Source organism: Cololabis saira, chromosome 4, assembly GCF_033807715.1.
Source record: "Cololabis saira isolate AMF1-May2022 chromosome 4, fColSai1.1, whole genome shotgun sequence".
In the NCBI taxonomy this organism is placed as follows: Eukaryota; Metazoa; Chordata; class Actinopteri; order Beloniformes; family Belonidae; genus Cololabis; species Cololabis saira.
In genome coordinates this window covers 5,585,017-5,609,352 of record NC_084590.1, presented here as the reverse complement: position 1 = coordinate 5,609,352, position 24,336 = coordinate 5,585,017, and the positions used below count along the sequence as shown (strand labels likewise).

The following is a 24,336-nucleotide window of genomic DNA, read 5'->3' as shown; positions in this document are numbered from 1 at the left end:
TTTACTCAAGTAATTATTTGGATGACTACTTTTTACTTCTACTTGAGTCATATTATTCTGAAGTAACCGTACTTTTACTTGAGTACAATTTTTGGCTCCTCTACCCAGCTCTGGTTAGAACTTGAATTGGCCACTAGAGGGCAGCAGCTTTATAGATCAATGTGTTATAACTGTAATCGGCCACTAGAGGGCAGCAGCTTTACAGATCCATGTGTTATAACTGTAATCGGCCACTAGAGGGCAGCAGCTGCATGGACGCTGCCACGTCCACGTCATAGAAGAAGGCGGAGCATGACGTCACTGTGCGGTCTGAGCATGCTTACTACGCTCGAACATAAACAAAGGCAGGACATTTCTCCTTTCTGCTCCCGCAGTTTTATACACTCACGGATCTAAAACAACATTTAAAAACCTCCAATATCCGCCATCATGGAGAATGCATTATTAATGCGAGTGAGCGTGTTTACCGACCAAGGAGGCAGGAAATACATGGAAGATGTGACCGAGGTGATAGTGGAGCCCGAGCCGGGGGAAGAGGAGCCGGCGCCGGGAGAGGGAGAGGAGAGCAGCGAGGGGGCTGCGGAGACGGATCTACACTTCACCTCCGAGCCCGAGGAGACCACGGGGCTGACACACGGCCCCTGTGAACCGGGGGAAGCGGGATGCAACCATGCATTCGTGCAGACGTGTCCGCCGGGCAGCCCGGCTGCAGGTCCGGGGAGCCCGGCTGCAGGTCCGGGGAGCCCGGCTGCAGCTCCGGGCAGCCTGGCTGCAGCTCCGGGCAGCCCGGCTGCAGCTCCGCCGGGGGCCGGAGGACCTGCGGGCTGCAGCCCCGGCCAACACCCCCACCACCCCCGCAGATCCGTGGCCTTCTTCGCCGTGTTCGACGGCCACGGGGGCCGCGAGGCCGCGCTGTTCGCCCGGGACCAGCTGTGGGAGTTCGTGAAGAAGCAGCGGGGGTTCTGGTCCGACTGTGACCGGGAGGTGTGCGCCGCCATACGGAAGGGGTTCGTAGCCTGCCACCACGCCATGTGGAAGAAGCTGCGTGAGTTTGATCAAGTTGGGAGTTTTATCGAGTTGGGAGGAATAACTGCCAGTTTTCATGCATGATGCTTCATGCTGCACATGTGTTCTTTTGCATGTAGATTGATTGATCCCCAGTTATGCCGCGTTCCATTTGTCCTCGGAAGTGGGGATTTCCTAGTTCCCAGTCAGAATTTTCAACTGGAACGCCCCTCGAAGTGGGATTTCCCACTGGGAAAGTGGGAGGGTCTTCACCACCCCCGAGTTCACATTCCAAGATGGCTGCCCCGGTTGTAAACAGTAGCCTAGAAGAGAGCTCTGTAAAAATTCGTAGCACTTCATTTCTAGTTTTGGCCACACTAAATCAGTCGTATACAAGTATTGTTCGGCATATATATGCTGCTATAGTGTAATTTACATTTTTCATGTGGTATATGCGATTTACAAACTTGTTTACCTACTTTGTAACTGGAACGCTGATAACTCGGCTGTGACGTCATTCCCAGTTGCGAGTTCCGACTTCCGAGGTAAATGGAACGCAGCATTACTCTGGAGCCGCGGCCTGCGCCGCTCATGGCTCCGGCCGATTCAGCCTGATTTATGGTTCTGCGTTAAATCGACGGCATGGCCTACGGCGTACGGCGTGCGTCGCCGCGTACCCTACGCCGTAGGCTCTGCGTTGGTGTAACGCAGAACCATGAATCAGCCTTTAGCTGCGGGACATCCGCCGCCGAAAGACTCTTGTAAGCTCAGCTGTTTTTGTTTTTTTGGGGGTTTTTTTGTCTGTGTTTCCATTGTAGTTCATAAATAACCCGCGGTGGGCTGGTTATTTTTGACATCCGTACATAAAAACGGCTCTAATAATGAAGTCAGCAGTAACTAACCGGTGTGTCACCGAACAAAAGGTGAACAAAGTTGAGCTCCCTCTCGCTGCTAGAGGTAAACACGGTTGCTTCTGTGTTTGTATTTATTTATTTAATACGTTTTTCCTGTCAAAGACTTGAGCTCGAGTCGGGACAGTGTTTTGGTCGGTACCGATCCAGACGCCGGTACCAGAGGACATGCCGGGACATGTCAGCTGATTCAGCTGGTCACGTGGTTCTCACCTGGTCAGCTGACTCCAGCTGGTCACGTGGTATCAGACAAATCAGGGAAAAGGTGCATAAAGAGAGAACAGAAGGAAAAAAAATAAAATAAAAAAAGGAAAATAACTAGGGCTTATCCAATAAATTATATTCTTCAATTGTGTTCAAAAGTTGTATTGCATTTCTTTTTGTCATGAGTTTAAGGGCTTTAAAAAAATGGAGGAATTCGTTGTGGAATACACAAAAACGAGGTTTCACCTTCATATACTTAGATTTGTGGATGTGGAATTTAGCTAGAATTATAATATTATTGATAAGGAAATCATCGATGTTATTGTCCATTGAAAGTCCAAACATAATAGCTTCACGTGAGAAGTCCTGCAGGTCAAAAACCTTTGGGTGAAACGTGTTTCTCACCTATAGATGATATTCTGGTACGATAACCTTCCTGAGTGGCAGTTGTATCAGAGTTATCAGCTCATGAAGTTCAGAAAATTACACTTTAGATGCTGCTGCATATCCTGGTTTACACTCATGTAAAGGATATCTATCAATGTTTCACAATATTGTCTTTGGTATCATTTTAAATGACACCTTTGAAGCATTCATTCAAGCTAAGATGTGAATCTTCCTGACCAACATAGAGGTAATTTTTTACACAATTTTCACCTAAATGATATACTATCTTGTATCCCTGTGTCATCTAGGAACAACAGAGACACAAAATACAAAAACTGGAAACTCACGGGACCATAAGGATTCAGGAAAAGTATCACATCTTAGCTTGAATGAATGCTTCAAAGGTCCCCTTTAAAATGATACCAAAGACAATATTGTGAAACATTAACATATATCCTGTACATGAGTCTAAACCAGGATATGCAGCAGCATGTAAAACAGGGGTGCCCAATCCTGGTCCTGGAGAGCTCCTATCCAGCATGTTTTACATGTTTCCCTGCTTCCTCACACCTGATTCTAATTAGTGGTTATCATTAGCTTGTCATAAAGGTCTGAACAGTTCTGTTGTTGAAACAGCTACTTTTATCACGGTGTGCTTAAGCAGGGAAACATCTAAAACATGCTGGATAGGGGCCCTCGAGGACCAGGATTGGGCACCCCTGTCTTAGATGCTACCCTGCTTCAGCACACCGTGATAAAAGTACCTGTGTCATCAACAGAATTGTGCAGACCTGGATGACAAGCTGATGACGAGGATTAATTAGAATCAGGACATGCAGGACAGCGGCACTCGAGGACCAGGGTTGCCTACCCCTGGTCTAAAATGTCATTTTCTGAACTTCATGAGCTGATAACTACTATCCAGATGCCACTCAAGAAGGGTTGTCATACCAAAATATCATCTATAGATGTGGATCTTTTCAAAAATCATAAGTAAGTTTTGTCACCTTGAGTGGTGCTGGCAAGTGACATTTTGGGCTCTGGCCCCTGGACTAAAGACACATGAGCTGTCCTTCGGCTTTACTAGGCATGAACTCCACCAAAGATAATTACAGAAAAGTATTAGGGCCAGGCAGCAGAAAAATAAAAATAATATTTTAGAGGAGGAAGATTTTTTTTTTCATTATGCACTTTGAGAAAAAAGTCAATGTTGAGGAAAAAAGTCAAAATTTCGTGAATAAAGTTGAAATGTTGAGGAAAAAAGGGGAAATTTCAACTTTATTAACAAAATTTAGACTTTATTCTTGAAATTATATTTCAACATTATTCTCGACATTTGGACTTTTTTCTCGACATTTCAACTTTTTTCTCAAAGTGCACAATAAAAAAAAATCTTCCCATCTCAAATATTTTTTCTCCTGCATGGCCCTAATACTCTTTCGTAGATAATTGATGAATACATTTTAGAAACTCGCTTTTCTCTTATTTTTTTTCTTTAACTCAATTTGACTTTGCTTTTAAATGTGTAGTTCAGTGTAATACTGTGCAGGAGTCTTGGTCACGCGCAGTCTTGTTGGTTTATCAGAGTTTAAATGACCTATTTATGTGTTTCCAAGTCTGTATTGAAATACAAACAGAAAGTGACAGCGTCGCCATGTTTTCTGTTTGCATCTTAAAAAAACAAGTAAATATGTATGCCAATGAAGCTCTGATGAAACAAAAGGACTCAGGGTGCCGAAAACCTTTTATAAGTCCATAAGTGAAATGTACAGGGATCTGTTTTCTGAACATGACTTGACTAGTAATCGTCAAAGGTGTCAAGTAACAAAGTACAAATACTTCGTTACCTTACTTAAGTATACATTTTGGTTATCTATACTTCACTGGAGTAATTATTTTTCAGACGACTTTTTACTTTTACTCCTTACATTTTCACACAATTATCTGTACTTTTTACTCCTTACATTTTAAAAACAGCCTCCTTACTCTATTTCATTTGGGCCTTTAAATAAAACTATCCAGTTAAATTGCTCCATCCGGATAGAGTGAATTTGGTTGTGGTTGTTTCAGATGTTCTTGTCCAGTTTTGTTCTTACATCTGTTCCCTCAGATTCCTGCAACTAAACTTGGATGTACATTCCAATAAAGGTTAGGATAAATGATAACATGAACATGAAGTTTGACTTTTTGCACCATTACAATACTTATAGGCAACTAGTCATCATATCTGCTGCTCTCTGAAACACATGTTAATGCTCAATAGTACACATATATGCTTCTTTAATATGTTTACATTATACTAAGATACATTCATTTTCAATGGCTTTTGTCCTTAATGGCTTTTTTCCCCCTTACATTACTTTTACTTTTATACTTTAAGTAGTTTTGAAACCAGTACTTTTATACTTTTACTTGAGTTGATACTTCAACTTGTACAGGAGTATTTTTAAACTCTAGTATATATACTTCTACCTGAGTAATGAATGTGAATACTGAAGACACCTCTGGTAATCGTGTTCATCTCCTCTCTTTTATCTTGTCAGCTGAATGGCCCAAAACCCTGACAGGCCTCCCCAGCACCTCCGGCACCACGGCCAGCGTTGTGGTGCTCAGAGGAAACCGGATGTACGTGGCCCACGTTGGGGACTCCTCTGTGGTTCTGGGGGTCCAGGACGACGCCTCAGTCCCCTTCATCAGAGCCGTGGAAGTCACACAAGACCATAAACCTGAACTACCCAAAGAGAGGGAGCGTATTGAAGGTCTTGGTGGGAGGTAAAGCTGTCTCTCCGTACACTATTGAGATGAGTTTTGGATTAGGGATGTCCTGATCTGATCACGTGATTGGAAATCGGGCCCGATCACGTTGTTTTAAGACTTGTACTGTCTTTGGGTCAAAATGACCCAATTCTTCTATCCTTCTTTCCTCCTGCCATGCTCTCTCCTTCCTTCTTCCTTTCCTCTTTTCCTCCTTTTTTACCCTCCTTTACTCCTTTTTCTTCCTACCTCCCTTCCGTCATTCGTTCCTTTATTACCTGCTTTGCTTTTCCTTCCTTCTTTCCTTATTTTATCCATTCCTTCCTTCTTCCCTCCCTTCTTTCTTTCCTTTTCTCCCTTCTTTCCTTTTCTCCCTTCTTTCCTTCCTTTCTCCCTTCCTTCCATCTTTTCTCCCTTCTTTCCTCCCTTCCATCTTTTCTCCCTTCTTTCCTTCCTTCCATCTTTCCTTCCTTCCTTCCTCACTCCCTTTCTTCCTTCCTTCCTTCTTTCCTTCATTCCTTCTTTTCTCCCTTCACCCTCCCTTGACCTGAACACAGCACAAGCGTTAAGACTTGATTGAAATTGGGCGTTGCATCCCGGTCAGGGATCATTTATGTATTTTATTCTCATTATTTTGATCAGCACATCAAACAGATGATGGAGAAAATGTTAAACAACCGGTGTATCAGCAAGCAACTTGTCGATGTAATTTTGTGCGACAACGCTGCTAATATGAAGAACGCTGTGGGGGGGATTCCACGCAGGCAGCGGGATGGACACCCGTCTACCACCAGGAAGATTGTAGGTCCTTCAAACACAAACGTTTGATTCTTTAAATGATAAAATAAGAATAAAATAAACAACCTGGGACAACCTGGACCCGTTTGTTTTGCATTTGATCATCTTTTTAATCCTTTACGAAAGCATCGGATCGGGAGATACTCAAAATCAAATGACTCGGAATCGGATCGGGGCCCTAAAAAGCTGATCGGGACATTCCTACTTTAGATATAAAAAAAATAAAAGCAAACACTGTTGGGGAAATTTAGAATTAATCTAAGACCGTTTCCAGGATAACAAACTTCTGCTTTAATTCCTTTTCCTTTGGGACCCCGATGGCCCTTTTTCTGCCCCAAAGCAATGATTAAAACCCAGAAAAACATCTTTGGCAAAACATCAAATCAAAATGTCCTATGTTTTGGATATATGTAAACTAGGATGGTGTTTTTGATATAATCCAGCATTTCTATTGGTAAGAGTTTTGCATTTGACTATAATGGACCATCACACAAGTGTGTTATTAAGCATCTGCATTCATGTTTTAATTTTAAAGCACAATGCTTTTGTTACTATTACACCTGACATCCACGCTACTGCGTTTAAATTTAACTGTGTTCTTCTGAGTTTCCACAAAAAGAACAAAAATCAACTGGCTACTAAAACGTTCATTTGTTAACGCCCTAATGTGTTGCTGACTTTATTATCCTTGCATTCAGCTGTTACATGGCCAATATCTCAATTAATACTACTACTGCCTACTTGCACTTATTTAAAATTCTGCAAAATAGGTATTTTCCAGAGGACCCGTCAGCTGCTTTTATGCTTTGTGAGCATCAATGGTTTCGCAATATACAGTTGTATGAAAAAGTGTTTGCCCCCTTCCTGATCTCTTATTTTTTTGCATGTTTGTCAAACTTAAATGTTTCAGATCATCAAACAAATTTAAATATTAGAAAAAGATAACACAAGTAAACACAAAATGCAGTTTTCTCAATCAGATTCATGTTGAGACTTCGACTAGGCCAACTCAGCTTTCCAAAGATGAGATAAACCACGGTTAATTTATGTTTTTACATTTTATTTCCCCCTTAATAATAAAAACCTTCATTTAAAAACTGCATTTAGTGTTTACTTGTGTTATCTTTGTCTAATTAAATTTGTTTGATGATCTGAAACAATTAAGTGCAAAAAAATAAGAAATCAGGAAGGGGCAAACACTTTTTGACACAACTGTATGTTTCTGGTGGTGTAATGGGGGGGTTGGTTCAAGTCCATGGCTTGCAACCAAGGGTTGGGTTGGATTATTGGGTTAAAAGCAGAGAATAAATATTTTTCCCTTTTGGGATCAATAGAGGCTAATAAAAAAAAATGTGCAGAAGACGAGTTGGTTTTGTTTTCAAATGACAACGCTCAGTTTTTAGAAGTTTGTCTTAAGTCTGCATGTGTTAATATAATATAATAAAGGCTTTGTGTAAAAACACACACAAATCTGACATTTTTAGTTCATACAAAATTTCAGACTGAACTCATGTGTTTGGGTCAATGACGTGACGCCTATATTTTCTGAAAAACAGATTTTTTTTCAATTCAAAAAAGGTTTAAATGGATAAAAAAATACCATATATATATATATATATATATATATATATATATATATATATATATATATATATATATATATATATATATATATATATATATATATATATATATGACCTACCTGTCCCACATATGGACTCACTTGAATTTTACAAAAATACTAGTTATTTGGGATTTTGTTGTTTTAAGCGTCAAAATGTCATGTGGTGCGATCGTCCCACCAGGACTCTGGTTTTGAAACCTTTTTTGAAATCACTGTAAATGTATTTAAATCAATCTTCTGCCCTATCTGGCATGATTTCTGAAGTATCTTGTAGTGTATAAGATTTATACACATTTGTATTTATATTTCCATCATAATATACAAACAAAGTTTGACCGTCCATTTTATGAAATATCATGTGGCGACCATTAAAAAACAACAATTTTTGTATAATACTGAAAACTTGTAAAAAAAAAAGATTTCAAGATGTTAAGAAAATTAATTAATTTTAATATGAATCATGGTTGCACCACATTACTTTTTTTAAGGCTAGTGCCAATTCATCTTGACAAAAAAACTCTGAAATCACTTAATTTGAAATTTGTTTATGAATTTATGTGTACACAACATTCTTAATGTTTGAACTACTGTAATAGATATTCTTTTTATTATTATTTTAAAATTGACCTGTTGAAGATCCTTATTCGTCATTGACCCGTTTACGTTGTTAAAGTTGTCATCACTGGAACTACACTATGTGCCATCTGTACAAGTTAATCACACACTAATCAATAAACACCTGGATGTCTGAAACTGACTCTGGAATGTGTGTGGACGTTGCCTGTCTAAAGAAGCTCTTGTGTTTCCCTCTCTTCTCTGGTGACAGTGTGATTAAGAAGTCTGGAGTGAACCGGGTGGTCTGGAAGAGACCCAGACTGAGCCACAACGGCCCGGTCCGGCGCAGCACCGTCATCGACCAGATTCCCTTCCTGGCCGTAGCCAGGGCTTTAGGTGGGTGCTTTTATTCATCTGGCACTGAAGAAACTATAAACTACAAAGCCATTAAACAAAACGGTTGTCGGTACATAAACAAACTTCATCAACCTTTATTTGAATTCGGAGAAATCATCGAGAGAGCAAGCCCTCATTTACAATGATGCCGAATGTACAACAACCATATAAAAAGAATAGTACAATAAAAATAAAAGAGAAAAATTAAAAACAATTACAAACATGAGTAAAATGGTCAGCAATTAAGGATTTAAATTGACCAAGTTGCACAAACGTTTCCAACTTCAATGCATGTTGAAAAATGTTCCAACTTCCCAATTCAGTCCGTGGACATGACACTTCCAGCATGAGAAAATCAGAGGAGCGGGTTGAGTATCTACCATTATGCCACCTCAGTAAGGAGCTAAGGTAATGAGGAAGCCTTCCAATTAGAGCTTTATAAACAAAGAGAAACCAATGCCTATCACATCTGACAGAAAGGGGAGTCCAGAATGTAAATAAGGAGTCCTGTGCTGTTTTACCGTTTGTTGTTAACAGCAACATGTGAATGTATTATTTATTGAAGTTTTTCGTATAAGATGCAGTGATGAGTAGAATAACTGTCACCAGTGATGAATCTCAGAGCTGAGTGATAAACAGCATCAAGTGATTTTAGGGTGGAAGCAAATGCGTGTTGATAAATAACATCACCATAATCCAGAACTGACAGGAAGATCTGCCTAAATAACCCGCTTTCTGCAGGACATTTTCTCTGTATTTATAAAAATACCCAATTTTCTGACGCAGCTTTGTAACAAGTACGGTGATATGATGCTTGAAAGTGAGTTTTTGGTCCAGCCAAATACCAAGATATTTATATTCTGGAACTCTTTCAATATTTTGACCCAACTTCATATTGGTTGGTTAATTGTAAGGGAGGTAACATGAACAGAGACAAAAGCGTTGGTCTGATTATTGCACCGCGTATCAGCGTGACCTGATTCTTTTTACCGTATTATGTTTGTGTTTCAACGCAGACAAGACTGAAAAATCCAGCGCAATTTTTGTCTCAATTTAAATTCTCTAAAAACTTGAACCTTTAGTATAAATAAAATTTAAGATCTGAAAAGAAAATGGAGCTGCTCAGTTGTAGCAAGAAATATTATTTTTGTCCATATTTCAGGGTTCGTATGTTTTGAAAAAACCTGGAAAAGTCATGGAATTTGAAAATGTCATTTTCAAGGCCTGGAAAAGTTTTGGAAACATAAGTTCATCCCAAAAGTTTTGGAAAAGTCCTGGAATTTATTTTTCTCACTTAATGATAACATTTAGTAATAACAGCCTATAAGGTAGAATTAAAATTGATCAATAAATATTTTGTATCGAAAAGTCTCACACGTTTCCACGCGTGACGTGCCGAGCATCTTGCACATCATGCAGATCGATTAGAGTTATAGATTACTATACACATACTACAACATAGTGCTGGTACAGTATATCTCAAAAGTGAGTACACCCTTTAGATTTTTGCAAATATTCTGTCATATCCTTTCAGGGGATAACACTATCTTAATGAAACTTTGATATAACCTAAAGTAGTCAGTGTGCTGCTTGAATAACAGTATAGATTTATTGTCCTTTGAAAATTACTCAGTACACAGCTGTTAATGTCTACACAGCTGGCAACAAAAGTGAGTACACCCCATAGTGAACATGTCTAAATTGTGCCCAATGATGTTGTTTTCTTGCCCTAGTGTCATGTGACTCGTTAGTGTTACAAGGATTCAGGTGTAAATGATAAGCAGGGCTGTTAAATTTGGTGTTTTGGGCACAATTCTCTCTGAATGCTGGACAACATGGCACCTCATGGCAAGGAACTCTCTGAGCGGCTGAAAAAAAGGATTATTGCGCTTCACAAAGATGGCCTTGGCTATAAGAAGATTGCCAACACCATGAAAATGAGTTGCAGCACAGTGGCTAAGATCATACAGCGGTTTTCCAGGACAGGTTCCACTCGGAACAGGCCTCGGCAGGGTCGACCAAAGAAGTTGAGTCCACGTGCTCAGCGTCATATCCAGAGGTTGGTTTCCAAAAACAGACGTGCGAGTGCTTCCAGCATTGCTGCAGAGGTTGCAGAAGTGGGATGTCAGCCTGTCAGTGCCCAGACCATACGCCGCACACTGCATCAAATCGGTTTGTATGGCCGTCGCCCCAGACAGAAGCCTCTTCTGAAACCGATGCATAAGAAAGCCCGCAAACAGTTTGCTGAAGACAATGAATCCAAGAATATGAGTTACTGGAACCATGTCCTGTGGTCTGATGAGACCAAAATAAACCTGTTTGGGTCAGATGGTGTCCGGCGTGTGTGGCGGCACCCTGGTGAGGAACCAAGACAAATGTGTTTTGCCTACAGTCAAGCATGGTGGTGGCAGCATCATGGTCTGGGGCTGCATGAGTGCTGCCGGCACTGGGGAGCTGCATTTCATTGAGGGACACATGAATTCGAATATATACTGTGACATCCTGCAGCAGAGCAGGATCCCCTCTCTTCGGGAACTGGGCCGTAGGGCAGTTTTCCAACACGATAATGACCCTAAACACACCTCCAAGATGAAAACGGCCTTGCTGAAGAAGCTGAAGGTTAAGGTGATGGACTGGCCAAGTTTGTCTCCAGACCTAAACCCAATTGAGCACCTGTGGGGCATCCTCAAGAGGAAGGTGGAGGAGTGCAAGGTGTCCAACATCCGTGTGCTCCGTGATGTCGTCATGGAAGAGTGGAAGAAGATTCCAGAAGCAACCTGTGCAGCTCTGGTGGATTCCATGCCCAGGAGGGTTAAAGCCGTGCTAGATAGCAATGGTGGTCACACAAAATATTGACACTTTGGGCACAATTTAGACATGTTCACTACGGGGTGTACTCACTTTTGTTGCCAGCTGTTTAGACATTAACAGCTGTGTACTGAGTAATTTTCAAGGGACAATAAATCTATACTGTTATTCAAGCAGCACACTGACTACTTTAGGTTATATCAAAGTTTCATTAAGATAGTGTTATCCCCTGAAAGGATATGACAGAATATTTGCAAAAATCTAAAGGGTGTACTCACTTTTGAGATATACTGTATATCGGTGTCAGTTTAAAAAAATGTTTATTTTGTATAAAACCATAATTGTCATTAGATCTCCACTGTGATGACTTTTGACATAGTTTTATTCCTATATTTCATTCATACATTGATGTTTTATAGCTCATGTATAGTGATGGAAACTTGCTGCCAAGTCATGGGAAAGTCATGGAAATTTGTTGGTTAAAATGTGTATGAACCCTGATATTTAAATCGGATTCTTAAAGACGTTCTAAGATTAAAATCCAGTTCGTAACCTCTGTCAGTTGTAACGGGGGACGTGTCCTGAGTGAAATAAGCTGTTACCACAGTGACTGAGTACTCCGACGTGTCCTTCCTGAACAGCCTCGTAACAAACAAACCTAAGCAACAAATCCCAGCACATTGTTGAGGTTAAACTACAGTTTCAGGGCCGCTGAATCAGAGTACATATTTATAATGGACATGTGAAGGTTTAGCAGCGCACAGCTGCTCTTGAATTCACCCCATATTCAAGTGTTTTCTACGGAAAAGTATTAGGGCCATGCAGGAGAAAAAATATTTGAGAGGGGAAGAGTTTTTTTTATTGTGCACTTCGAGAAAAAAAGTTGAAATGTCGAGAAAAAAGTCAAAATGTCGAGATTAATTTTGAAATACAATTTCAAGAATGAAGTCGAAATTTTGTGTATAAAGTCGAAATTTCGTGAATATTTCATGAATAAATTTGGAATTTCGGGAATAAAGTTTAAATACATTTTGACATTTTGACTGTTTTCTCGAAATTGTACTTCAACATTATTCTCGACATTTTGACTTTTTTCTCGAAGTTCATAATGAAAAAAAAATCTTCCTCTCAAATATTATTTTTATTTCTCCCCTGCCTGGCCCTAATACTCTTCCTTAGTTGGCTGATGTCGGTTACCAAAAAACCCCAAACTGGGATACAGCGCAAATGCAGTATTGTGTCTGGCCTGTTTTACAACACAAGTATTCTGCAGTAAAGAAAACTGTAGTGAAAATAAACTGGTGCAACATAAATGTAAATATATAAAGCAGACTATCCCATCCTCCCCAAGTCAAACAGATTTCTCCAAGTGGGCATGAAGAGGAGGGTCTTCTAGTCGGCGATTCCTTACGTCCAACGTTTGTTCCTTTCATCAGGTGATCTGTGGAGCTACGACTTCTACAGCGGGGAGTTTGTGGTTTCTCCAGACCCCGACACTAGTGTGGTGGTTCTTGACCCCCAGAAACATCGCTACATCATCCTGGGTAGTGACGGTCTGTGGAACATGGTGCCGCCTCAAGAAGCCATCTCCATGTGTCAGAACAACGACGAGGACATGGTAAGGTGTTGAAACTAAATACTAGGGGTGGAACAATATATCGTGCCACCAATTTTGCGATACAAAAACGTCACAATACGTGCCGTGGAGGTGGCAAACTGAATCTGATATTGGGTTATTAATATTAATCTATTGTGTTGACTAGTAACGACCGCGCCTCGACCCGCGGACCAAAATCTTCCTCCACTCAGAAGAAACTAGTACCGTTTTGAGCTCTGAACTTTTACTGATGTAAGGCTGGTGTAGAGTTAAGCCTTACCTTATTAAATTAATCCTTTTTGGGGTGGTGAGTAGGATAAACACGGGGACAACTTCTGCTGAGTTCCAGTGTACTTTAATGTCCCTCAACAGTGTAGGATTTTAGAACATCAACACAGCAGCTAGTGCCGTACTGTGGCGTATCACTCCGCCCAATCTAAAACAGACTAATCACTACAGATAAACTGACTAGTGTCATTATAGTCCCTGATTTACATCAGAATAGAAAGAATATATTTATAAAATAATGAACCCTGAATTACCAAAATAACCTTCTTAACAAAAATAAATCTCCTCTTACACTTATAAGGTGAGCATGAATCAATCTTTTTTATGATGTAAAATTGTATGTACTTATTTACTTTTATTTATTTATTTAATTTTAGTTGTTAAATTTCTGGGAAAAAAAAAGTCAAGTCATACGTGAGAGAAAATATTCAGTTTGTGGTAAAATATTTAGTTTGTGGTAAAATATTTTTACTTGTAAGAAACTGAAGATGTTTAATGCAAACCTGACATTTACTTTTAGTTCAGTTTGTGGAAAATGTTTGGCCTGGCTTTCTCTTTAAAACTTAAACAGTTATAAAGCATTACAAACTGGAACAATAGGGCAAACGCACAGTATTGTTTTGTATTTTGTGTCTTTCAAATAAAAGACCATTTTTTCCAGTCACATGTTCCTCATTCAAGGTTGTTAAAAAAAATACTGCTATGATATCGTATCGTATCGTTATCGTGACCTCAATATCGTGTACCGTACCGTATCGTGAGATTAGTGTATCGTTACACCCCTACTAAATACTTCTAAAAAGCAATAACATCCACCTGTTCTCAGCCAGTTTCAGTGTGATAATAAAGATTGGTGTTGCAGGCGCCGTGCGGGTCGTCGAGCGCGAGGCAGCTGGTCAGCCACGCTCTGCTGCGCTGGCGCCAGCGAATGCTGCGTGCCGACAACACCAGCGCTATCGTGATCACCCTGCAGGAGCCCGGAGACTCTCAGGAAACACTGCACCACGAAGAAGTGCTGCTGGACCTGTCCAAGGTGTCCCAGTGTCCTCCACCCTCCTTATCCCGCGCAGACACTCCTCTCCTTCAGGTGAGGACGGGGCCAAAGTTCCTTCTGAAGCCCCACATTTACAGCGTTTTACTCAGCTCACTGCTATCTGGTATGCAAATAACTTTCAATACATTAATATTGGGATTGATAGGAATTCACAGGTCTATGGGCATCAACTAATCAGTTTGTGTTTGGGTTTCCTAAAGCCCCGTATGTTGGTATTGAAAAACAATGATTCCTGTGGTGTCAATGCAACACCATATATATGTATATTAGGGATGGGCGGTATGGACTAAAACATTTATCACGATCATTTCTGCCATTTATCCCCATAACGATAAAAATGACGATAAAAAAAATACCAATTCAACTCCATCTTTGTAACTAAACTGTAATGACTCAGATCCGCCATGTTTGTTACACAAAAACCTCATCAACAGGAATTCTTTCTTTCTTTCTTTCTTTCTTTCTTTCTTTCTTTCTTTCTTTCTTTCTTTCTTTCTTTCTTTCTTTCTTTCTTTCTTTCTTTCTTTCTTTCTTTCTTTCTTTCTTTCTTTCTTTCTTTCAGGCTCATTTCCTTCCTTCCTTCCTTCACGTACGTTGTGCGTCGATTTAACGCAGAACCATAAATCAGCTTTACACAAATGTGTGTGTGTGTATATATAAATAAACAAAACCAGCAATCAACGAAGCAGTTGAAGAATTTGGCCTCAGGCCTTGGTTTTCCCGTGATCTGGCTACTTTAATCCGCCCAAAAAAAACACCTTATGGCAGAAACCCAGGTCCTCCCAGGCTCCTTCTGATTGGCTGGCCTTCCGGCAATGTGGAAACAAATAAACCCAGGCAGTCAGAAAAGCCAAAGTTTCTTATTTCTTGGATAAATTTGCATCGTGTGGCTCTGTCGCTAGAAAGTTCTGGAAAACGGTCAAGACGGAGACATGTAGCGCACTGGTTACTTTGTGTCGAAAAACCCAATATTGTGTGATGTCATAGTTGCTGTTTCCACGCGTGCTGTGGGCACTGCGTATGGGAGCTTAATATCATAAGTCATTATTTCTAGCACGTAGTCCAGTCCTGCTGATTTTTGTTATTGTTCGCACAAGTTCTATACAGTTTTACTGCTGCTAGCAGTACGTGTGCAGTCAGTAACCGTCCTGCAAGGAGTTGGGATCATTTGAACGTATGAATAATGAGTGAAGATTAATTCCTCTTTAATTCAGAATTAAAATTAAATCCGATTTAAAACGAGTAAAAATTACCATGTAAACACCTAAATTCTGAATTAAACTTAATTCTGAAGTAAGTGGCTGGTTTATTCTGATTTTAAATCCGAATAGAATAATTCCGCGATCATGTATACAATAACCCGAATTGGCCTGGGTTACTCCTTTTTAAAACCCGAATATTGGGTCATGTAAACGCCAAACAGAATATCTCCATCAAACGGAACAGGAATCTGTTTTCTGCACATGTTCTGTTCACAAGGAATCCTGGTCTTTTGAGTCCAGGAAGTTCTTATAAACACGGAGAAACCAAGACCAGGAGGAGACTAATCACTTCATAAATGTAATGAAGGATATGAACATTTCTGCATTTGTAGACGGTAGAAAGTACCGGGATAGAAGATTTACAAGAAGGTGAGAGAAAAGTTGCACGAAGCAGCATTTGTTTTGAATTTGGATACAGGAAGAAGAAACAGAAATGACGGTAATTGCGTCATGATGTTCTCCGTGCGTCGCTGGTTTGATCCAGATATCCCGAATGATTAATTACCATGTAAACGGAATATTCCCAATGTTTCAGTAACCGGAATATTAGCAATAACCTGAATTTTGACTGCATGTAAATGTAGTCAATCATTCCTCTTTAAATTAATTCCGGTCTTTCTTTCTGCTCGTTCCCTCGTCCGTCTGTCTCCATGATCTTATATTCCACTGGGCTGGTTTTCCAAACAAAGTTTCAAGATGCAGCAGCAGTAAACGCTGGTCAAGAGCAGAGACCTTTTATTTAATAAATAGAAATAATTAAAAGAACAGATGGAAACAGGAAACATAACAATTGTGAGCTTTTCAAAGTTGTAGCGACTAAGTTAGTTTTTCTTCCGGTAGTTTAACTTCCGGTCCCCCCCCTATCCAATCAGAACCTTCCCAACCCCCAGACCTGGAGAGGAATTGGAGAAAGACCATCAAACGTGTTTCCATGTAAACCTCAATTCAGAATTACTATTTCCATGTAAACTCGAAGAAAAATAGTTTAATTTGGAATTAATTATTCCAAATTAAACTATTTTCTATTCAAAAAAACTATTTAAAAAAACATCATGTAACCGTGGCCATTGTTTGATGGTCCCATCTTTATCCTCAGGGCACAACTTGGGTACCCTATTCACATTGAGTAAGGATCAAATGAAACATTAATGACATCCACCAGAGACTGAAGATGTCTGCACTAATTAAGGATAAGAAGATGGGAAGTTTGGCACGCTGATGTGAAGTATTGTTCGGTTGCCAGCGCGCTGCTAGATCCCGCCACCAGCTTGTGGCGGTGTCCCGCCTCTCCGAGGTGGAGATTCAAACAAGAAGCTTTTTAGAATTGAAGGTGAGAAAAGGAAAAGTGTAGTTTTGGATAGTATTTCGATCCCCATTAGCTACAGCAAAACTGCAGCTATTTTTCCTGGGGTCTGACACACAATACACAGTACATTACAACAAAAAACCTAAAGAGGTAGCATATAAAAAAAGAAAAGAAAAACAGTAAATAAAGAAAAAACAAAAAGTCATTCCGTTTAACATTTAGATATAAATAAAAACAATACATGTTCATACATTTTATAACATCAACAACTTCAAACAATGTATACCGGTAGTTATCAGAGTTTGCACCAATAACCATTTTTAATAAATATTAATTTATTATTTATTACAGGATTACATACAATTACATTAATACAGGACTGTCTCAGAAAATTAGAATATTCTGATTTTCTGTAATGCAATTACAAAAACAAAAATGTCATACATTCTGGATTCATTACAAATCAACCGAAATATTGCAAGCCTTTTATTATTTTAATATTGCTGATCATGGTTTACAGCTTAAGAAAACTCAAATATCCTATCTCAAAAAATTACAATATTCTGTGAATCTTAATCTTAAACTGTAAACCATAATCAGCTATATTAAAATAATAAAAGGCTTGCAATATTTCAGTTGATTTGTAATGAATCCAGAATGTATGACATTTTTGCATTACAGAAAATAAAGAACTTTATCACAATATTCTAATTTTCTGAGACAGTCCTGTATATACACACACACACACACACATATACACACAAGTGTAGCTGTGGACGAGCATTTTAAAAAATGGAAGTGGATCTAGATAACATAACATCAAGGAGCACTTGTTTGCAGGGGTCGACTTCTTCTCTACAGATTGGGTTTTGAGTCTAGGATATTTGGAATTCTATTCCATTGCTTGGTTGCAGTTTTGATGAGAAAGTGTTGCAGTTTGGCGTCATTGTCCTGTTTCCTTGCAGCATCCTCAGGAGGAAGACTCTACCTCTGCCGTGTGTGACTTCCTCCCTGCTCTGGAGCGACGGGACGGGCTCTCGGGGAGCAGCAGCCTGTACCACACGGATCTTTCCGAGCCCTTCGCTCTGACTCCACGGTGTTCCAACCACAGCCCCGAGCCGGCCGGCCACTCGCATCCAGCCGACAGGACGATAAGCAGCAGGAGAGCCAGCAGCAAAAGGACTACCAACCAACCAGCGCCTTCAGCTGTGTTGACAAAAAAGGGCCGGCGCAGGACTCGTGGCAGGCTGCCGTTGGTCCAACACAATGCGGAGAAGACGCAGAAGGAGTCTAACAACGTGTCTCCAGTTCTCCAGCCGCATAACAAGACCAGCGTGTGTGTGTACTGACACACTGACGCTCTGCAGGTCAAAGTAACCTGGCTTTAAACGTGCTCACACTCGTCTTGGATGAATTCTCTTTGTGTCTTTGTTTTCCAGTTCTGTCCTGAAATGCTGATGAAGGAGCAGTGTGTAGGATGTAGCGCCATCTATTGGCCAAAGTGCATATACAGGACTGTCTCAGAAAATTAGAATATTGTAATAAAGTTCTATATTTTCTGTAATCCAATTAAAAAACAAACAAAAATGTCATACATTCTGGATTGATTACAAATCAACTGAAATATTCCAAGCCTTTTATTATTTTAATATTGCTGATTATGGCTTACAGTTTAAGATTAAGATTCCCAGAATATTCTATTTTTTTGAGATAGGATATTTGAGTTTTCTTAAGCTGTAAGCCATGATCAGCAATATTAAAATAATAAAAGGCTTGTAATATTTCAGTTGATTTGTAATGAATCCAGAATGGATGACATTTTTGTTTTTGTAATTGCATTACAGAAAATCACAATATTCTAATTTTCTGAGACAGTCCTTTAAAGGAGCATGAGGCCGGATTGAGGCAGGAGTTATGAAAAAAATTTGTATATGTTTTAAGTTTTCTAGTAATAATGTCAGATGAAGCGTTCCAAACCAAAAAGAATGTTTCCTCTAGTGTATCTCTCCTTTGCCTTGATCAGGCTGTGTGCTGCAAAATGTGCTGCAATTCCGGGCCGGAATTTCCCGCGCTGTCCTGCAGATGTGACGTCACATGACGCTGCATGTGAGTTCTCCCCGTTCTCCCGTGCCGGCTTCACTGTTGGCTGCAGTACCCCCGACGGCCGTCGTGGTGAAGGGTGGCGCTAGAGAGTCTCATTTCTTAAAAGGAGCCTCTTGCTCCTTTAAATTGCCCTCATGTTGCTCTGGCCTTTGAAATGTTGAACTGAAACATGAACAGCCTTCTCTCGTTAGTTTGTTTCTACCGGGCTGCTGTAGAAATGTGTTAGCGTGACACTTCATGGCCCAAATAAAAGCCTAGCGATGAGCGTTTTTAGGGCACTTGAGCCAATATATAACCTGAAATCCTCCACACTGGAACTTTGTGTCTTACTTCACCTCCGTCTCTGGTAACAGTTGAAACAATTAAGTGTGACTTGTTTTCCTGGTGTAAATAATATGTATTTTATAGCTGTAATATGTATTTTATATTTAAGTAAGTCAAACTGTTTATGTAAAACAGATATATTTTTTTATACATTCCTTTATTGTATGATGAAAGAACATCAGATCTGTTTTTAGAGGAGTTCCATCACAGCTTTCACATTCAACTCCTCGCTCTGTCAGCATGTCATTGTGTGCAGACCTTATGGTTCAACATATTTATGCATTATTTTATTTAATCACTGGAGATTTGTCTTGAATATAACCTGAGGGTGCTGCTACCGTCTCATATAAGTAAGCTAGTACATGGTTTTTATGAATATAGAAATATATGTAATGGGTGTCAATTATATTTTAAAAGTACACATTTGATATGGCGCCTTAGTCCCCTTATGACGCTTTTATTAGTGGAAGGTGGTTTTAGGTTTTTAATGGCACAGCAAATTTTGGGGGAATTGTCCACTCCCTGAGTTATGTTTTCTGGTTGTAGTCGGCGATGATGCTCGTAGTTGTTTTGTGTCCTCACTTCCCTGAGCTCGCTCCATCCATTTGTGGTTCAAGGTGTGATTCTTTTCTTCTTTTTTTTTTTTTTTTTCTAAATCTCCAAGAATGCCTTTCAGGAGCCCTCTGGTTTTGCAGAAGTTGGCATGTGTATCTTTAACAATAGATCCCTTTCTCCATGTTTCCTGCTGAACATCGAGGTGAATCTAGAGTAGATACTTTTGGTTCGCACTAACTAAATAAAAAAATGTTTACATCTAATATTTCTGATAATCTTGTGCTGCAAGCGGCACTACGAAGTACAAGTCCATTACACTTCTTAATCCCTCTTGAGAGGGGAGTATCTCTGTTCACTGTCCTGCCGTTTTCTGTTGTTGGGGGTTACTTAGACCTTTCTTTGGTTCTCTATTCAAGCCGTTGACCTGCTACGCTGTTGGACTATAGAGGGTCTGCATTGGCGTCACTTCCCCGCTGGACCAGTCCCCTTACTGCACTGGCAAAAACAGCTGCAACTAGTGGAGGAGACGGGATAACAGCCGATTATCAGCTTAAATTAAAGGCACAGTTACCCCAAGAACCAGTGGTCCATGGACATTAATATTTGGTACAGTTACCCCAAGAACCAGTGGTCCATGGACATTAATATTTGGTACAGTTACCCCAAGAACCAGTGGTCCATGGACATTAATATTTGGTACAGTTACCAAGAACCAGTGGTCCATGGACATTAATATTTGGTACAGTTACCAAGAACCAGTGGTCCATGGACATTAATATTTGGTACAGTTACCCCAAGAACCAGTGGTCCATGGACATTAATATTTGGTACAGTTACCAAGAACCAGTGGTCCATGGACATTAATATTTGGTACAGTTACCCCAAGAACCAGTGGTCCATGGACATTAATATTTGGTACAGTTACCAAGAACCAGTGGTCCATGGACATTAATATTTGGTACAGTTACCAAGAACCAGTGGTCCATGGACATTAATATTTGGCCACGAATCCAGTTTCCTGATATTTATATGTACTTAATTTCTACGCCGGGGAAATACAGGAAGCAAAGCTTGAAGGCTTACAAAAGTCTTGACGCTTGGTCCGACTTCAAGGCAGGATTTGTTGTAGAAATTAAAGTGATGAGGACACCGAACTTTATGATTTGACCGTTTAACGTTAGCTACCCAAAAATCCAACATTACCTGATACAAAATGGGAACCACAAATCCACGTTTCGGTGTCTGGAATCCAGTTGTTTCTGTGAATTGCAGCGATCCATTTGTCTCTCTTAAGCTTATTTTTCGGCAGTCTGTAAAACGATAACTCCGATTTCTTGCTAAATCTATGAGTACAGTCGATCGCACAACAGCTCTTTCCCATTTTAGATGTTTTACAGTTGCTCAAACTGAAAGTTTACGCTGCCACTCAGTCTTTCTGACACTCAGTCTTTCTGACACTCAGTCTTTCTGCCACTCAGTCTTTCTGACACTCAGTCTTTCTGACACTCAGTCTTTCTGACACTCAGTCTTTCTGACACTCAGTCTTTCTGACACTCAGTCTTTCTGACACTCAGTCTTTCTGACACTCAGTGGGCGTAACACGCTTTGAAGTCGCATCTGTGACGTCATTCGCATTCCCTCTATAGTCACTGGTGTATGAACGAGTCTCATTTGTGAGTAAATACACTGCATGGATTTTCTAAAATAGTTTTTTTGTACTATTATGGCGATTTTTAACACTACAAGTACCATAGAAGGGCAATTTGGCCTTTATACCTATTAAACCCACAGCAGGGCCAGTTGGTGAGTCTGAATCCGGCTGAAAGTTTATGTCTTCTCCATCCGAGTCGCAAGGGTTTACTACATTCAAGACCATTTCCAACGCCTGCTGAATGTTGAGTCTTCTCTGCATCTTCCTTGGAGAGGAGGTTCATACAGCACAGAATTTTGGCGGGAACTGAAGTGATAGGCTATGTGCAGTGAGGTATTTATCCATCTCAGAACCAAAGGAATGACCTCTCTTTTGGGAGCAAGCTACATGAAAATGTGATCAATTGTCAAACAGTGCTTTGTGGGTCAACGGCCCCGACACCCGTCAGTCTGGTTGCAGTCACATGAATTTTTACGGTCACATGGGTCGTTAGCATGTTCACATGTTTATTTTATTTTTAATGTATTCTTATTTGAGGTGAACCAGGTCGTGGAGGTGTTGGTTATGAATGTATGGACAGGTTTTGTTGTCCAACTTGACCCTTTTGTCATTGGGAATAACCAATTCCTGACTGCCAGGTTTGAATTAGGGATCTCAGGATTTTAGACAGACACAAGCAGCCCACATGACTTCACCGCTGCAAGAAGTGTCTCCCCCCCCTCCCCTGCCAAAAACAGGTTTGTTTGTGGCTCAGCATGCTCCTGCCGTGCCACTCACGGCCTCATTTCCATGACAAAGTGAGTGATTAGGGCATTAGCTAAAAGCCTTCAGGTCAACTGGCCCAGCTGTGGGTCTAGTACAGGACCGTCTCAGAAAATTAGAATATTGTGATAAAGTTCTTTATTTTCTGTAATGCAATTTAAAAAAAAAAAAAAAAAATGTCATACATTCTGGATTCATTACAAATCAACTGAAATATTGCAAGCCTTTTATTATTTTAATATTGCTGATTATGGTTTACAGATTAAGATTCCCAGAATATTCTAATTTTTTGAGATAGGATATTTGAGTTCCAACCGGAGAGTGTGTTCCAACTATAGGGGGATCACACTTCTCAGCCTCCCCGGGAAAGTCTACGCCAGGAGATTACGGCCGATAGTTGAACCTCGGATTCAGGGGGCACGGTGGCGCAGCTGGTAGTGCAGCGGTCTCACAGCAAGAAGGTCCTGGGTTCGATTCCCGCCGGGGGACGCTGTGGGCGCTGAAGTGCGTGTTAGTTCCCCCATGACTTCAGTGCCCACACCCTGGGTGGGGTTGGCGAAAGGATCTTTCTGTGTGGAGTTTGTATGTTCTCCCCGTGTTCCCCTGGGTAGCTAATGTGAGCTACCCTCACAAAAACATGCAACAGTCCTGGGCTATACATGCCCCCTCTGGCCAACCGGGGCGCCAGATGGGGTGGGGAGGATCCGGCCGGAATAGGATCCTTCGTCCGGCCGGAGAATCCTCACCCTGTCTGGTGAAAAGAAGCGGTCCATCACTCCTCAGGATAAGAAGGAGACCTGAGCCCAGTGTAGGGCCCTCCTTGGGTTGGCAGAGGGGAGCAATGTCCAGGACTGTCTAGGTATGAGCACTGGGTGATGAAATGGGAAAAAAATCAGGGATAAAAAAAATATTTAATAAAAAAAAAAAAGAACCTCGGATTCAGGAGGAACAATGCGGTTTTCGTCCCGGTCGTGGAACACTGGACCAGCTCTATACCCTCCGCAGGGTGCTCGAGGGTTCATGGGAATTTGCCCAACCAGTGTGTTTTGTGGATCTAGAGAAGGCATTTGACCGTGTCCCTCGTGCCATTCTGTGGGGGCTCGGTGAGTATGGAGTCCGGGGCCCTCTACTAAGGGCTGTCCGGTCTCTGTATGATCGGAGCAGGAGTCTGGTTCGCATTGCCGGCAGTAAGTCAGACTTGTTCCCGGTGCATGTTGGACTCCGGCAGGGCTGCCCTTTGTCACCAATCCTGTTAATAATTTTTATGGACAGGATTTCTAGGCGCAGCCAGGGGCCGGAGGGGATCCGGTTTGGGAACCTCAGGATTTCATCTCTGCTTTTTGCAGATGACGTTGTCCTGTTGGCTTCATCGGACCGGGACCTCCAGCATGTGCTGGGGCGGTTTGAGGCCGAGTGCGATGCGGCAGGGATGAGAATCAGCACCTCCAAGACCGAGGCCATGGTTCTCCACCGGGAAAGGGTGGCGTGCCTTCTCCGGGTGGGTGGAGAAGTCCTGCCTCAGGTGGAGGAGTTCAAGTATCTCAGGATCTTGTTCACGAGTGAGGGAACGATGGAGCGGGAGATTGACAGACGGATCGGTGCAGCGTCCGCAGTTATGCGGTCGGTGTACCGGACCGTCGTGGTGAAGAGGGAGCTGAGTCGAAAGGCGAAGCTCTCAATTTACCGGTCAATCTACGCACCCACCCTCACCTATGGTCATGAACTTTGGGTAGTGACCGAAAGGACAAGATCGCGGATACAAGCGGCCGAGATGAGTTTCCTCCGCAGGGCGGCTGGACGCTCCCTTAGAGATGAGTTTCCTCTTCAGGGTGGCTGGACGCTCCCTTATGCCACTTTTGCACTAGTATCGGTTCAGCCCGGCTCCGCTCGGCGCGGTACGGCACGGTTCCACCCGTGTGTTTTCGCATTGCCAGGGGAGAAGCGGGCAGGTTTGGGTGAAGCTGCTGTGACGTACTCGATTGCGCAACCGCT

At 41.2% G+C, this 24,336-nt stretch overlaps 1 protein-coding gene across 1 annotated transcript; it reads left to right on the top strand.

The window, feature by feature from the left end:
* Window positions 1-316: 316 nt before the first annotated feature.
* On the top strand, window positions 317-18,546 carry ppm1da (protein phosphatase, Mg2+/Mn2+ dependent, 1Da). The gene is made up of 6 exons (XM_061720169.1): window positions 317-1,045; window positions 5,051-5,279; window positions 8,510-8,634; window positions 12,879-13,060; window positions 14,190-14,414; window positions 17,915-18,546. Exons 1-6 carry the CDS (start codon window positions 430-432, stop codon window positions 18,296-18,298), a joined length of 1,761 nt encoding a protein of 586 aa, XP_061576153.1. The 5' UTR covers window positions 317-429; the 3' UTR covers window positions 18,299-18,546.
* The last annotated feature ends 5,790 nt before the right edge of the window (window positions 18,547-24,336 follow it).

Bases quoted from the DNA above. Each gene is read 5' to 3' on its own strand.
- ppm1da (XM_061720169.1), top strand. From the start codon at position 430: ATGGAGAATGCATTATTAATGCGAGTGAGCGTGTTTACCGACCAAGGA. The intron at 13,061-14,189 runs GTAAGGTGTTGA...TTGGTGTTGCAG, and splicing joins AGAACAACGACGAGGACATG to GCGCCGTGCGGGTCGTCGAG. The intron at 14,415-17,914 runs GTGAGGACGGGG...GTTTCCTTGCAG, and splicing joins CAGACACTCCTCTCCTTCAG to CATCCTCAGGAGGAAGACTC.